We start from the raw sequence: 16,927 nt of genomic DNA on the forward strand, positions 1-16,927 counted from the left end.
CATTGGTGGCTGAAGTTCCTATGTAAATCATAAAAAAAAAAAAACAATAACATAACAAGAAAGCTCAAACATAATAAGATCTGTATTTAAACCTAAAAATATAGAAAAAGAAAAAAAAAATTCAAATGCTTATGACTAAACTTGTATCCCAAGAAGCACAAATGAACAAATAATCTTTTAAATGAGTGTTAGGAATATTCAAATTCAAACATTTATTACATAATTTCATCTTTCCTTTAATAATTATCGGTCTTAAAACTTTTCTCAAGATTTCCACTCTCAGACACTTACTACTTCTAAAATATCCCTCCAAAAATCAATTTATAGCAATAGGAAGTTAAAGTGAAAACTTAGATTTGGTTAATTAAAGAGTCCATGAATAAAGATTAGTTGCGACCACAAATAAATCAACGATTAATTAGCATTAAGGATAACATTATAGAATATGAAAGTAAGCGAGGGGTATTTTTTGCAAATAATGCAAAAGCGAGGGGGTTTGTGCATAAATCCATCGCCCGGTGGATCTGCGGCAAATGCCAGAAGCTCATAATATATTGACTGAACTTCCAATTTTCAGCGGCTGTGGCTGAACGAACAACTCCAACGAGAACCATCGCAAACTTTCATGTCCATCTCGTCCACCGACGCTCAAGATTCGACGTCGCCTACGCCTCCAGCTTCCTCTCTGAACCCTAGTTCCCACCATGGATTCCTCCTCCACCCTTCTTCGCGCTTCTCTCCTTCTCCTTCCGCCCTCGCCTCCAACCAAGTCCCAGTATTCGGGTCGCTGCAGATCTCCGACTGTCCCGAATCTTCGCACGCTGTGTCCAGCGAGGTTTCAGGTGATAAAGTCTTTTAGTTTCTAGGTTTCCCCCTTACTTTCGCTGTGCGCTGGTGTAAAATTTTGTGCTTGTTTGATTCGTGAGGGAAGCCCTAGAATTTGCCCAAATTCTTGAAATGCTCAAAACAGCTTGATTCTTCAATGAAATTGTAATAAAAAATTGAATCTATTTTTTGGTTTCATTTGGGCCACCAAACGTGGATGTAGTTGTGGCTCCAAACTCGAAAGGATAGAAAGTCCAAGTTGAATTTTTTTTAAACCTTTGTGTGGGTGTTTTTTCATTGGTATTCGAATTTGTCAAACGTTTTAAGAGCTTGGAAAATTTCATGTTCGGCCCACTTGATCAAGGTTTTTAATTTGAATCTGCTGTTACTGGTTTTGTGTGGTTAGATGTCCAATTTAAAATGACTGACCTGTAGTTTTATACTCGATAAAGTAGGAGCTCCAAGTTGGATTTTTTTGTACAATTGTATTGTACTTATCTGCTCGATGGTTTTTGAATTTAGTGTCATCATCTTTTCTTAATTGGGAAATGCTTATTGAGTGTTAATGCATTGTTTTTGCAGAACCGTTGGCTCCAGCTACAGCAGACTCTGATGTTTCGTCCAAAAAGGTATATTCGATATTCAATGTAAAATATTTGTTGCAGGGAACGTGGTTGTCTTTTCTGCCCCATGTTGTGCCAAATGTCAGGGCAAATGGTTAAACCTGACTATTTTTCAAATGAAATACTATTGGCCAGGAAGCTGAAAGATTTGGATTTTGGAATTTCATATCTTATTTTGTACAACTAAGGTGCAAGAAATTCAAACCTGAGTCAATGAAATAGGAGCTCTAATGCTGCTCCTATTTATGTAAAATGTAAATTTCTTGAATAGCTATTTTGGGAGCTTATAATGCTGCTCATCACTTCTCAAACATTCATCAGCTATGGAATTTTCTCTCTTTTGATTGATGGTTCCTGTAACTTGTGCTTTTCTTCCTCTAGGTGACTGAAATGGGTGGACCTAATGGTAAGAGAAATTTGCATCAGCAAAAATCCAGTAAGCAGTCCCAGACTCGCTCAGCTGGTCGAGAAGGGATTGAGTCTTTCCAATCCAGAGGAAAATTGTCTAGATCCAGTGTTTCTGTGCACGCGCAACAAGGTTCTGGGTCTATCGATATACATGGAAATGCTCCACATTCTTCAGGTAGAAAAACCCAGGTGATTAATGGTAATCACCTGCTGAATTTTCATTATGACCCTATTTCTCGTCCTCAGACAAGAGCTCCTCCTCCTCCTCCTCCAAGAAGGCTGCAGAAAATTAAGCCTTACAACAAAGATTTATTCCTTCAAGCAAATTACAAATTTGTTGTGTTAGACTCTGGAGACTATAGACCTGAATCTATGGATCCGGATAAAATGTTGCAGTGGGAGGATATTATTTGTGTAAAGTATTCAACGCCGCATCCCATGCAGTGTCCAATCTGCTTGGAATATCCTTTATGTCCACAGATAACCTCATGCGGACATATTTTTTGTTTCCCGTGCATTCTGCAGTACTTGTTCATGGGTCTGGAGGATCATAAAGGTGACTGTTGGAAAAAATGCCCCTTATGTTTTACAATGATGTGTTCAAAGGATTTGTACACCATTTTCATTGAGCAAGTAAAGTACTACTGTGTTGGTGATACCATAGAATTTATGCTTTTGACTCGACAAAAAAATTCAAATATTCTATCTCAGAAATATAAACAAGAGCCAGATGCCCAGCCTTGTGGCAATGTTGAAGTCTGTGACTCCTTTTCAAAGTTCACTTTTACTTCTGATGTAGACCTGTCTGTTAGAGAAGCAATGTCAGAGCTAGACGGTTGGCTGGCAAGAGCAGATTCAGGACTTGTTGATGACTTGGAGAAGCTTCCGTATGTTTGTGCTGCAATGGAGCAGTTGGAACAGAGGAAGAAGTATTGGAAAGAGCACAAGGCTAACAACAACAATAGAGCTGATAAAAAAATTGACTGTCAGACTGGATTTCATGTACTCCCCTTAAAAGTGTGTGCTAGCAATGCCAGGGATGAAGCAGGTGGGTTTGCTTGTCTCACATTAGCCCCTGATATTGATAACAAAACTGATTGTTCTGGGGACTTGACAGCAAAAAAATTGGATGGAGCTTGCTTGTTTCAAACTGTTGGTGGGAGTGTATCATTCAAGGACCAGGACGATGGTGTTTTGTCTTCTTCAAATGATGAAAAAAATAGTTTGGAAAGGCATTCAAATGGTTCTAGAGACATAAGGGACAGGGACTTGTACAATTTCTACCAGGTGCTAAATATTGAGATAGAACTTAGAAGGTTTTCTCATTTTTTTTTCCCAGTCTTCTAATGTAGTTAACTGGGGGGAAGAAAGGACTGATCAACCATATGGAGGATCAGTTACAAGTTATGGTGGCCATATTTTATGGATCTGGTTGATCTGCTTAATTACATAATATTTTTATATGTAACTTTAAATAGAAAATGGCTATGTGTTAGGCCAAGGATGTGCCTAATGAGCACTTTTTGGCCCAAAATTTGTGATTGGTCTTGATGGATTAACTGCTTTTAAGTTTGTTTTTTTTTTTAAAAAAAATTACAAATCAAATTTAATATAATACCATTATTTATGCCTGTACGGGTAAAATTTCAATTCATTGCATCTGAACTATATTAGTTATGAACGCATAATAGTTAAAGCAACAGGACTATTGAGGTGCTTTCATATTTTTGCAACCTCTAAATTATTGAATGCATTATGAATGAGTTTCTTACTCTTAGTCTGGTGTTTTTATGAAAACTAATCTTATTAATCATAAGATAAAATAGTGAAAAAAATGAACAATGGCTAGCATTTCTCCTTTTTGCCACTGTTAATGTACACCAGAAGATATTGCATGCATTATAATTCTGCATGTTCTTTATTTTTAGTTTATCAAATTCAAATACTGCCATTTTCTGTTACTTCTTCTAACTCTTTGCCTGCTTGTTTGTTTTAGGCTGTTGATGGTCAGCATCTCGTTCTTCATCCATTGAACATGAAGTGTCTTCTGCACCACTATGGGAGCTACGATATGCTTCCACACAGGTTATAGAGAAAACAGAAACTTTATATGCTACTGAAAGTATATGTCTTGCATCCTGCTAAACAAAGATGGAAGCCTGCTTTTTTCCTAATCCTGCATTCTCTAACATTATAGAGTTTCATCTGACAATGTTCACTGCTTAAATTAGTTAGCCTCTTTTTGATAGGTTCCCAATTCTTATTGAAGCAAAACTAAATTTATCTGTGCATCTATCAGAAAAAAATGTCTGTGCAATGTTTTTTCTTACATACTCTTATTTGTAAATTTTGTCACTAATTGCTATCTTGTTGTGTAAGGAGATGGATCCTGATGTCAGTGTAGATACAAGGTATCCAAGATGGTGGCATCAATCTTCATTTGTATACGCATAAGTGGACGATCTGTCTTGAATTGTACAATGCTGTTCAATATATTTTTCTTACAAAATGAATTTTGTTGAGACTTGAAATAATCTAAGGGGAATTGAAATACTGAATATATCAAACATGAGGAATATTAGGGGAAAAGCACTCAAAACCTGTAAGGGTTTTGTTTAGTCTCATTTGCAAAAAGTGATATTATGATCCTTTGATCAAAATTATGAAGAGGATTTTGGTTTGGTCTTGCACAAGTATATACAAAGGGAGAGTTAAGGCACATCACTGAACGAGGAAGACGAAAAAAGAAGTTGGTGTGTGCTGAGTGGAATTTGTATGGGGTTCATCTAAGAGGTAGTGAGGTGTGGTGATTGTATGGGCCTGTAATACACTTTGGAGGTTGGATCAGCTCTGCTACCTAAATACACAATCTTTACGAACTTATCCAGTATAGGTTGGGAGAACAAGAAGAAGATGGCGATTTTAATTTTCTGTAGGGAATCCTCTTTGCTAGGGTCTTTATGTTTCATACATAAAGTATGAAACTGTTAAGATTTCAACTGGAAAGGTAGTTGAGATAAAAATAGAAAATTGTGGTGCTACGGGAGAAGAGGTTGATGTGATTGGTGACTGGGGATTCTTTGGAGTTCATGCATTGATTGGGAGACTGTACGGGTGAGTCTTAATTCTTAAAGTCCATTACAGAGATTGGATCCTTAATAGAACGCAGCATCAGGGTTTCTGCCCCATTGTTGGGCAATTTCTGAAAACTAAAGCTTAGATTGATTCAAAAGCAAAATTGATGAGGTGGAAGGATATAGTGGTAACAAAAACTTTGAAACAATGAAACTATGGTGCCTTTGCTTTTTTAAAGATGGAAATTCTAACAGTTCATGTCCCGGCACCTCTATTCTGATAGTTACGAGTTAGTGACCAGCGAATCTAACAGTCCATATTCTCTGTAATGAGATTTAAGACTGGCTTACGGTTTTCCAATCAATTGATGAAACCCAAATAGTCCCAATATCAATCACATCAATCTCTTCCCTCATAGCCCACAATTTTCTAATTTTATCTCAATTACCTTTCCACTTGAAGTATCTATTTGTATGTACTTTGTATATGATTGATGACTAGGGATTCTTTGGTATCCTTATTAAAATTTATGAAAGTGAAAGTCTGCACAAAAACTAAAAAATCATAGACAGAAACTAGAAAACTGACAACCTATGTGGTTAATATTCTCAAAACTGAAACAAATTAAAAACCTAGTTGTGTTCATGTTCATGTTCATTTTTGCATTTAGATAACATACCAATTAATAAATAGATTATAATAATGAAAATATCGAAGAATGCAAATTGAGAGATACAGCAACAACAACAACAACAACAACAACAACTACTACTACTACTACTACTGCTACTGCTACTAGTACTAGTACTACTACTACAAGTGGGGTCAGCCACTTTATTCTTCTTCCTCATTCCATGTTATCTGGGCAATATCCTTTGAAATTAGAGTATTGTCAAATTCTTAGTGTCTCAGTACAAAGTTATTCTAGTCTATCCTCCTCCCTCTTACTGCCACTAACCACAACTAATTCATTGCTCCTTATTGGTGTGTCTATGCTGCAAATGCTCAAAACCATGTAACTGCCTTCTCTTGTCTTATCTTCTACATGTGTTACACCCAACGTCCCACGGATATGTTCATTTCTTAGTTTATCTTTTAGAGTTTTACAATACATCTTAGCATTCTCATTTTTGCCACTTTTAGTTTTTGAATATGTTGCTTTTAGTTGCCTAACGTTTTCAAGATTAAAAATTTTTACAATAAAAAATAAATTAATTATAGTTGTTTTACTAATTGTTATATTTTTTAACTCACTTTTTGGTCCTTCAAGAATGATCCTATTGTATTTTTTTAGTGATTTTATTGTTTTTTTTTTCCAATTTTTAGAAATGTAGGGATATTTTAGTTATAATTTATTTTAAATTCACACGGCAATTTTGTTAATGTTTTCGTTAAAAATTGTATCTGTGCGGCTCAAATTTACAAAAGTAAATTCTAAAAAGTACTGTATCAAGTCTGATTTTCACTTGTTTACCAATTGAAATTGAAAATTTATGAACCGTATAAATGTATAATCATCACCTGTTTCTTCATAGCACAGCAACGAAGATAGAAAGTAGAAAACAGAAATGTACCAAACATCCCCTTAAGTTTTTGGGCAATGGCTAATAATGTATATCAAGCCATCCATAGTCCTCTTCATGCGCAATCTGTCTCACAAATGAAGAGAAATTGAACTTGAACAAGTGCACAAGTGCGGACAGAAAAATGAAGAGCTATGTGGTCTGGAGGAGGTGAAATATTCCTTGGCTTGATTGCAGCACTGTGTGACCCCTATGTGGAATAAATGGGTAATAAAATCAGGAATGAGAAGCTCTTTCTCAACTCCTCCACCCCCACAAACACCCCCACACACACACAAAACCAAAAAATCCCCAACCCCAAAAAACTGGTAAAAAGAAAGGAAAAGAAAGAAAAAACTCCTATATGAACATTCCTTGTGGGGTATTCTAGGTGGGCCTTGTGCTCATGGACATGTTTCAAGTCATTGTGGGAAGAATATAGGATTACTTGGGGCTAAGCTTCTGAAGAGAAGGACTAGAAGGGGGAGAGGTTGGTGGAAAAGTTTTATTAGTAGAATAGTAGCTTTTTTTTTTTAATCAATCATTTGAAGCTTAAAGGTTGGACTTGGTTGAATGAGAATAGAATGGGAATGAAAAGTAAGGACGGATATGAGAGATTTTTATTTTCAATTATACATCTTCATTCCTGTTACCATTCCCATTTCCCTTCCACCTACAAATAAGTACAACCTTAAGAGAGGAGGAGACTTTTAAGGAGTGGAGTGGGTGGGAACATATGATGGAGAAAGTAGAGATCCTCTGAGATGTTCAAGTGTTGTCACCTAGAGAAGAATATGATGGACTTGTGCCAGGGAAATTTCATACAAAATTGTTGTGCAAATTTGAATTTATAAATTGATTAGGATGAGTAGTTAAAGATGAGGTCTAGGGTGAAAACTGAGGAGGTGGATGGAAAGTCGAAAAAAAAAATAAGAAGAGAAAAAAATTCTCGCACATTTGAAGCTAGAGTTTGGTGATCAACTTGCAGAAGAAGTAAGTGGGGAGGTGGTGAGTTGCACTTCTTCCATTTCTACTGAGAGGGGAACAAACTTCAAACTATAGTCTTCAAAGGAGGCTGTTTTCAAGCCATAGATATAGAGAGGGAAGGTTGGTTGGAATGTTAAGGGGTAAGAGGTTCGTTAAGCTGTCACGAACAGAAAAGTTATTAATTCTTCTACTGTAATTGCTTTGCGAGTCATTTTTCTTGGTGCTATTGGTAACTGAAGAATTAATTTAGTGGCATTGTTTCAGCATTATTAGATGCTGATATCATAGTAGTTAAAAAGCGCGCCTAGGCACAAGGCGCAGTGAAGCAAAGAGGCTTGTGCCTCAAACCAGGTGAGGCGAGGCGACCTGCAAGAGGCGACGCTAGGCGAGACGAGGCGCACTGGGGCAACAGGCGCAGTGAGTCGCACCTTGTGAATTTTTAGTCATTTAAAGTGGAGAAATTGCCACAGCCAGACCCGTAGCCTTCATTCGACTCGAACGAACATAGCCCTAGCCCCTCTCGGCCCTTCGTGAGTTTGTCTTGCACATTCGAACCAGCAGGAGCCTTTGCGATCCTTCGAACCAGCAACGTGAGCTCGTCTGCGAGCCTTCGAACCAACCAGAAGCCTTCGCTACTTTGACTTCGAGCTTCGAACCAGGATCATGAGTTTGTCTTCGACATTTTGAAGAAGCACAACCCTTCGCGACTTCGTTTCCAACCAGCTGGAGCCCTCGCGAGTTTTTCTTCTTCTTCTTCCTGCTGCCTGCTTGTTGCGTGCTATGTGCTGCTGCCTGCTGCCTTCTGCCTTCTGCTTCTCTTCTTCTTCTTCTTCTTCGTCCTGCTGCCTGCTTGTTGCATGCTGTGTGCTGCTGACTGCTGCTTGCTGCCTGCTGCTTCTCTTTTTCTTCTTCTTTATATGTAAGCTTATAAATTAAATATTTTCTTTAATTAATCTAAGCTTATAAATTATAACTAATACATAATATTTATTTATTTTTACTGAAATTTAGCTACTGTTTTTAAATTTGTAATGTTTAGTTTAGTTAATGTAAGTTTATAAATTATAACTAATACATAATATTTATTCTTTTTATTGAAATTTGGCTACTCTTTTTCTTCTTCTTCTTTATATGTAATTACTAGTTAAATATTTAGTTTAATTAATGCAAGTTTATAAATTATAACTAATACATAATATTTATTCTTTTTACTGAAATTTAGCTACTATTTTTTAATTTGTAATATTTAGTTTAATTAATGTGAGTTTATAAATTATAACTAATACATAATATTTATTTATTTTATTGAAATTTAGCTACTATTTTTTGATTTGTACTCTTTTCTTTTGACGTTGAACTATGTTGAATTGTTGATGCTTTTGGGCTAAATTTTCAATTTTGTAATTGAATGTTTTGGCATTTTAAATTCTAATAGTACTAGATATTCATATGTTCGTATATCAATTACCCCAAATAGACATTTTACACCATTTTAATAATTGTGCGCCTCACCTTTATGAGGCGCGCGCCTTCGCCTTGCACCTCGGCTTCAAAGCTCCTTTGCGCCTAACTACTATGGCTGATATAAAGAAAAACCACAAATTTGGCTATAGAAAACCTTAAGTTTGGCACTTGCCCATATATTACTAAAAATAATGAGCAGGAACATTATTCTGGCTGTGTTTAAGAGGTTATTCTAATATGTTGCTGAAGCTTTGGCCTGTAGGTCGAAAATGGTTTTTCCTTTATTTAGGCATCCAAAATACTTTCACTAATGGGAGGCAAATTTGCATTCCTCTACTGCTGGAGGCATCATTTGGCATATGCCTAAGGGACGAGCAATTATCTGCGTAACCTATCTAGTCTTTGTTGGACTAAGAGTGTAGGACACATAGCAAAGTCCCGTAACATATGGCTAGGTTTGAGTTCTTGAAATTTTAGCTCAGTAATCCATATTTCAAATGGAATTAATGTTTATCAATCTAATTTCTTCTTTATTGAATTATTTTCTTCTTTTATATAAAAAAAAAGTCAATGCAAGAATTGATTTGGTGTATATGTTTATTGTGTAATACTTGTGTAACAAATGATGGTTTATATTTTTATGTAAATTGCTTTCGTAGGTCTATCTTGCTTAGGTTAGCAAGCTGTGTTGCATGCAGGGCCACAGCCTGGGCTGGGCTGCCAAACAACTGGCCCTGATATCTTACTTACAGGACAGTTGTTGGACGGATGTTGCACAAATGAACATGTTATAAATGTTTGGGAAATTTGAACTGTCAACTGTCCATCTAATGCTTAATTTTCCATATCATGTTGGCTTTTGTGTATCAATTTGACAAACATTTGCTGACTCAGCCACTCAGGAGAATATATATGGAGATTGGAATGGAAATTTGAAGCGCTTAAATTTCTGCCTGCTCATAAGCCTTCAATTATTAAGTCCAATTAAGTAAATATGAAATATGGAAATTGAACTAGTGGCACCACTTTCTTGCTGTGATAAGCAATGGAGTGCTTTCTAACTAGAATTTAGTAATTGCAGAATCAGTGGCAAGATTTTGCAATTGGAGACTGTCACTCAGTCAGAGGCTATGAGGAGGCGCTATCGTTACTTAAGTCATTTTTCTTTAACCACAACATTTCAGGTGATTTATTATTTTTCCTCTGTTGTGTTTGGTGTGGTTTTGCTCATTATTCCTACTAATAACATCCTATTTGTTCCAGCTTTGTGAAATAGATCTGAGTGAGATATTGCCTCCTGATTCCTTGTCACCATTTATGGATGAAATTAAGAAGAGGGAAAAGCAAAGGAAGCAGCTTGCCAGGAAGGTAATCAGTCGGTTTTAAGTCTCTGGCTGGCAGGTTCATGTTTCTATGTTGTGTCTTTTCAGTGGCTATCGTTGCCACTATTGTTGTTTGGAGTAGAATGGACTTCTTCCCCTCTTGCTTTGTTTGCCAGTATTAGTAAGCCCATGTTTCCTGATGTGTTTTATGAATTATGGGTTGTCGTTGTGATGTACTCTCCTCAGGTGTGGAAGGGAATAGAAATAATGAAGTCAAGAAAACACACACAAGCACGTGACTGTGCACCTTACACACACCCATATTAAACTTAGGAAGGGAGAAGGAAGAAACAATAATTGCAGCATTCCTACAAGAAGATTTTTGAAGCAAATGTTTCAAGTACTAAACGAAAGTATAGTTGGGTTATTGATCATAAGGTGGCACCAATTTTCTTGGCATTGAATTTATGACTTGTGCAGTAATGAGAGTGTTGGTCACTTGGCCTGGTTTAGTGATTCATTCTTCAGTTTTCCTTCATCTTCATATCAAAATTTTATTCCATCACTTTTAACATATAGATTTGAGTAAGAATTATTGAAGAGCTCAATTCCCGGAAATTAGGAAAAGAACTTTGCTGCAAAGTGTGGTCATTGCTAGGTAAAAGCAACCACCTATTTCTTGTTACTCATTATGAACTAAAATGTTACATGTACATCTGAATTCAACAAGCCCTAAATCTCACCTATGATTTGGGTACACAAATCCTCTTTTTTTTTTTTTTAAATAAATTGAAGCACATCTATGGCATTCCTTCTCCGAACCACAGGCCATTATGTCATTTATTGTTGATGCATGCTTCTTCTTTCTGGTCTTCCTCCTATTCATCCAGCATCTTTAATTTGAGTCGGCTCAATTCTTCTTGTTGCATTTGTTAATTTGAGGTTGATAGGAAATGGTTTGTAGTGGCAGATTATTTCTATATTTCATGGGACATTTTATATTTTTTTTCTGGGGTATGTCATGGAACATTTTGTAGTTCTTCTTGGTGGGAAGTGACGGTGAGGCTTCTCTGTGTCATCAAACAGCATTTCCTGTTCAATCTTAGCCATGAAATCTGGAGTTGTCTTGTGGGTATAAAATATAGAAGGCTTGGCCTAGTGCACCTGTCTCCTGCTTATAGAAGTGTTTGGGGAAGGCAGATTCTAGGTGTCACGAGCTAAGCTTGTTCAGGGCATGATGCTTGTCTGTGACTGCGCTCGTGTGCCTGGGATGGGTTAGCATCATGTAAATATTTGTCTAGGTTTTGTTCATTGAGTTTGTCAATGCCTTGGTGTGTACTCAGTTTTATGTTCACTAGTGCTAGACTTAGAAAAACATATAAAGCTTTTTAGGGAAGGGTGAATGTTTATTAATCATTGTAAAATTTACTAGCATTTGTAAACTTGTTTATCCTATTTGTCTCCCTCGCTAAACACACATTGCCTACGGAGGTATTGTTAATGAATTACGTTGCTTAAATGTTTACTGCATGATCCTCATTTTTGCTTGCATTACTGCTTACTGCTTCCACTTACTTTGCATGTTGAGAATGTGTTCTTGTTGTTAACCGCGGGATACTTTGGTTGATTAGTAAGAGTGCTTTAGTTAGTGCCGCATGACCCTTCACGCGGTGTGAAGTGTTCGACCCATGACACAGGTGACATAGGTCTGTTACAGTTGGCATGCCTTACCCCAATTTCTGGAAAAGCTGATTCGTGGACTCAAACCAGTGCCACCATACTGCTACTCTAAATTGTTACTAGAGCTTATATTCATGCATTCATGCTTGTCATATTTTCCAGTCAGAATAATGAAAGAATTTTAAATCTGGACAGTGAGCAATCTTTATCTGGATCCAATGCCTTCTATTCGCATTGTGTGATTATCTGGGTGCATGTTAAGCTGTGTATCATGGGATTCTGTTTACAAGTCATTTTAGCGAGCCTGGAAACTCTAACTCAAAACTTTTTTATTATTATTTTTACTCTAAGTGATGTATTTGTGGATTGGCAAGAGAAAAGAACAAAGGAAATTTGGGGAATAGAGATACTAAAAGGAAGGGTGGGGTGAGGAAATTGAACAAAGGGCAAAGTCTCAATTCTCAATCTCTCCACAATGTACACAGTGACTTCTTTTGTAAGTTTGCCACTCAATTCTACATATGGAAACTAATTATGAAAATTGATTTGGGTCAGAAAGAAAGAATGAAAATAACTTTAAATACCTGAATAAATAGAGGTGCAAGATAAGCCTTTTACTTCCTAAACAAATTAAAATAATAATTAAATAAAAAAAAAAAATCTCTCCTTTCTTCTGCGTCAGTTATAATGCCATTGTAGATGTATTATATTGTTGTTTGAGATCTTGCTTAAATTTTATTTCAGATTGTTCCACAAGATATTCAAATCTGCATGACATGGTTATGCAGAATTTCATATTTAAATTGAATGGCTATAGTTGTGCCAGCTGTTTCTTGGCACTTAAGCTGGGGCACTATTACATGTCGTTTTAGTATCATTTATCACTTTATCCTCATTAATTAAGCCTCTTTTGGTTAGAGGTAGGGGTGAGCTTTCGGTTGGTATAGTTAATTCGGTTTTTGATCGAATTAACTGAAAAATTTTGGTTAAAAAATCTCATTAACTGAACTGAACTGAATTTCATATTAACCGAATTCAAAACTGACCACCGAATTTCAGTTAAATCGGTTAACTAATTTAATATTTTAATATATATAAAATATAAATAATATATAATATATATATATATACGTTTTTAATATATATAATATATATAAAAGATATATATAAAATTTTAGTATATATAATATATAAAATATTTTAATATGTAAAATATATATAATTATTAATTATTAATGTATACTATTTGGTTAATTTGGTTAACTGAATATATTAAACTGGAAAACTAAATCAAAAACCAAAAGTCGAAAACTGAAATTCAACTAAAATGAAAATCGAACCGAACCAATCGAATTTACTCGGTTAATTTGGGTTTAACTGAATTATGCTCACCCCTAGTTAGAGGAATATCATGACTGCATTCATATGGTTAAATAGCTCCTCAGAGTTCATTTGCTATATTCATATATTCTTACAGGAACACATGGATAAAATAAAAGCTGAAGCTTCTGAAGCTGCTGAAGCTGCTAGTGCACAATCTGTGTTCATACCTTTTAACTTTGGACAGTCTTCATATCATGAATCCCCTGACTTCTCCACGGATGACTTTGAAGGTAATGTCGTGCTTCTAGATGTTGTTCTTGCAAAAGGCTTAAATTTAAGTTTGTTTGAGATGTTTGCGGGACTAGTTTTACTTTTACCCTCCATCAAGATGATTTGCACTTAATGGTGCTATGGCCAGTTTTTCTGTATATTCTCAAGAATTCTTTTGTATCATTGCATGGTAATTTTCCCTGATTGTGCTGGTTAGATTATCTTGTTCAAACTTAAAACATTTGCTTGATCCTGTTGACTAATACCTTTCTAAATATATACTACAATAACCCTCTCTTCCAGTTTTCCTCTTCTAATTGAAGTTGCTCAAATTGTGTATACAGTTTTATATGCCTGGATTTTTTTAAAAATGGCTGCTAATTTATTTATTTCTTAATTCACACATTTAAGCTTTGGGAAATCCTGCTGTGACATCATCAAGCCCTCCAACTGTGGGGGAGCGGAGGTTATTCTCAAGTGTTACAAGGCTTGGTTTTGCGGCAGGGCATGATTCCCCAGCCTTGAAAGTGGAAGAAGCCCATTCTTCACATTATGCCGAAGGGGCAAGTGACTCTTCTAGCGCAACTGGTATTCCCCTATTACTAATACTCACTGCCCAAACCCCACCCCCAATTGGGGCTCGCATGTGTCCTCATAAGTCTGAAGTTCCACTGAGTTACACTTACACTTGATTTGTTGGGTAGACAAGAAAGGAATGAAATGAAATGAAATGAAATTGGTCTTTTCCATTTTAAAAATTCATCATATAATTTTCCTTTCCATTCCACTCTCAATCCATTTCATTCTAGCATACCAAATATAAGATGAAATGAATGTTTGATTCGCTGAATGAAACGGAATGAAAATTTGAACAGTGACCATGATGAAATCAAATGAAAAATTTGTTTCTGTTTCACCCAATTCTATTCCAATCCTGTGAACCAAGCTTGTTTATTCCCCCATCTTTTGATGGTGACGTTAATGGCTCGTTTGGTTTTCGGCGAAGTAGCTATTCATTGGAATAAATTGGAATATAGTTTAGATTTTAGCAATCAAGGGAATAGTTATTCTTTATGTATTCCTAATTATTTCATTGAACGTGTAATAAGAAAGGAGTAGACATCCCATGATGAAATTTGGGAATAGTTATTTCTTGTCAATTTCTTATTATGGACCGATTAAATGTTTCACATTGTCATTTACTTTATAGTAATAATATAATTTCTTGTATAACTAATTATAATTAACCTATTAAAATTAATCTATTTTTGAGAATAAGCATTCTGCGAACCAAACTTAACCTTTGATATTTGAACCTCCGTATTCAGCATTGTCCAAGTTCTTATTCGAGGGAGCCAAAATAGCTGAACTTTAAGAATTTAATTGTCACATATAAAACATTAAGGATTTAAGTATAACACTGAAATTTTAGGATTTGTGGGATAACTTACCATGGGTGTATGCGCCTGTGTTCACCCTTTCTCCTTAAGTTGATTTGTTGCCCTACTTAATGATACTGCTTCAGCAGGTTCAAGAAGTTCAGGTATACCTTCATTTGCCAATGTTATATCGAAGGAGAAATCTGTGGAAAATTTGGAGGCACCCAAGATGAATGAATCGGGAAAGAAGGGGAAGAAGCCAACTCGAGTCCTCATGTCCACCGCCGGTGGCAGGCGTTACTGATGCATCGGCACAGATTATGTTGGTTACGTTTGGTTTTCTTTTTGTTCTGGGACATGGCAATGCTTCCTTTCCCTAGAAGGATGGATGATGCCAATTTAACTTTGTGACTCATTTGTACACGGCTTTGGCGAAGTACGGTTCGGTTTACCCCTTTATGTAAAATTGAAATTACTTCTTGGTCTGTTTCTATAGCTTTGTTTCTAACTTCTTGTACATTAGTTTTTTCATTTTTTTTCCTACTATAAGAAGCGATGTCGCGGGGAAAGTTTGCGGTAAGGAATCTGTGGACTGGATTGCATCAGTTTGAGTTAAATTTACACATTTAAATTTGATGTTGGACAAACAAAATCTTTAAAGGTTTTGTTTGTGTTATAGAATTGTTGTAAGAAAATTATTTGACAAAGGTTTACTTTGTCAGTTTGTACAAGTTGAAGGGTGGGTGTTGCTTTTATTAAAGTGGGTGTTGCTTTTATTAAAGTGAAATCAGGATGTAGCAAATGAAAATATTGAAGTATAGAACTAGAAGCGTGCTAAAGATTGGAGAAAAAAATATCAAGTGAATGTTAAATTGTACTCTTAAATTTAATGAGAAATAACTTTTGTTGTTTTTGAATTAGATAATTGAAATGGAGAACTACTTGAATTCGGTGATGGCAGTAAAATGGGATATCGTATATCAATACAATATTTTACAAAAGACAGAAGACAAAAAAAAAAAAACCATTATAATAAAATAAATGACAATGTAAAAGTTTGTATTATTTTAACTAATTTTATGAGAATGGACATTTCATTGAGAATAATTGGTAGAAGAAGATCAAGCAGCCTTATGCTATGAGAACAAAGTAAAGTCATCCTTCGTAACCTTCTTATTTGTCTAAGAACATTCGAATGCTGTTAATTTCGGTCCGCACAAATCTTATATTTAAATTGACATAAATTTAGATGATATAATACAAACTTTTATTAAATTTTATTCAAATTTATAGAAATTTAAATTTAAAACTTAAAAATACTTGAGAGGGAATGGTAAGATTGTAGAGGTGGCAAAATGGGCCGTGACCTAACAGATAACCCATTACTCGCTACTCGCCTGCTTAAAACGAGTTTTGGTTTAAGAAGAAATGACTCATCTATAAATAGATCAATTCGAACCCAACTCAATAAATAAGCAGGTTAGCTGGATTTGGGTTAGGTACCCCTTGATTCACTCGTTTAGATTTTTATAAAATAAATAAATAAATTCTATATATATCTATGTATAAATTATGATATTTGATGCATGTATGATGTACTATATATTTTTTGAACAAATATAAATAAGATACAAGTTACATAACTATTTTAAAAAAAATATTAAGAAAAAAAATGATAAATAGGTTGTAAGTGCTATTAAATCGCTTTTTTTTTAAAAAAAAAAATATTCAAATAAAAAATTAAATTAAATAATAAATAAGTGTTATTAACTCACAAATGTTAAGATACTAATGAGAAAAGAATAAACAAAAGTTATTTTTTATAAAAAAAAAACTAAAAAAATAACTCATTGATTTTTTAATGAAGACCTATGAATATCCTATTTATTAATTGGATGGGGTTTGAATTTATAATTTATTCACCCATTTATAAATGGGACAATCGAATTCAACTCATTTATGGTCGGATCCAAATTCGACCCGTTAACCTTTTTTTCACCAGCCTACCT

At 35.2% G+C, this 16,927-nt stretch overlaps 1 protein-coding gene across 4 annotated transcripts; it reads left to right on the top strand.

Moving 5' to 3' along the window:
- The first annotated feature begins 535 nt into the window (after nucleotides 1-535).
- On the top strand, nucleotides 536-15,498 carry LOC131167725 (uncharacterized). Of its 4 annotated transcripts, none has more exons than XM_058126587.1 (10): nucleotides 536-842; nucleotides 1,408-1,454; nucleotides 1,830-2,904; nucleotides 2,974-3,143; nucleotides 3,853-3,941; nucleotides 10,026-10,128; nucleotides 10,208-10,312; nucleotides 13,424-13,559; nucleotides 13,951-14,127; nucleotides 15,065-15,498. In XM_058126587.1, the coding sequence occupies exons 1-10, from the start codon at nucleotides 626-628 to the stop codon at nucleotides 15,220-15,222; spliced, it is 2,277 nt and encodes a 758-aa protein (XP_057982570.1). In that variant the 5' UTR covers nucleotides 536-625; the 3' UTR covers nucleotides 15,223-15,498. The 4 variants fall into 4 exon arrangements, with proteins under 4 accessions (XP_057982570.1, XP_057982571.1, XP_057982568.1 ...); XM_058126588.1 differs by having other exon boundaries at nucleotides 15,068-15,498; XM_058126585.1 differs by having other exon boundaries at nucleotides 1,830-3,143.
- The last annotated feature ends 1,429 nt before the right edge of the window (nucleotides 15,499-16,927 follow it).

Source organism: Malania oleifera, chromosome 11, assembly GCF_029873635.1.
Source record: "Malania oleifera isolate guangnan ecotype guangnan chromosome 11, ASM2987363v1, whole genome shotgun sequence".
Classification (NCBI taxonomy): domain Eukaryota; kingdom Viridiplantae; phylum Streptophyta; class Magnoliopsida; order Santalales; family Ximeniaceae; genus Malania; species Malania oleifera.

Coding starts and splice junctions, on each gene's coding strand:
- LOC131167725 (XM_058126585.1), top strand. CDS start 626: ATGTCCATCTCGTCCACCGACGCTCAAGATTCGACGTCGCCTACGCCT. Junction 3,942..10,025: donor TACGATATGCTTCCACACAG/GTTATAGAGAAA, acceptor TAGTAATTGCAG/AATCAGTGGCAAGATTTTGC. Junction 10,129..10,207: donor CTTTAACCACAACATTTCAG/GTGATTTATTAT, acceptor TATTTGTTCCAG/CTTTGTGAAATAGATCTGAG.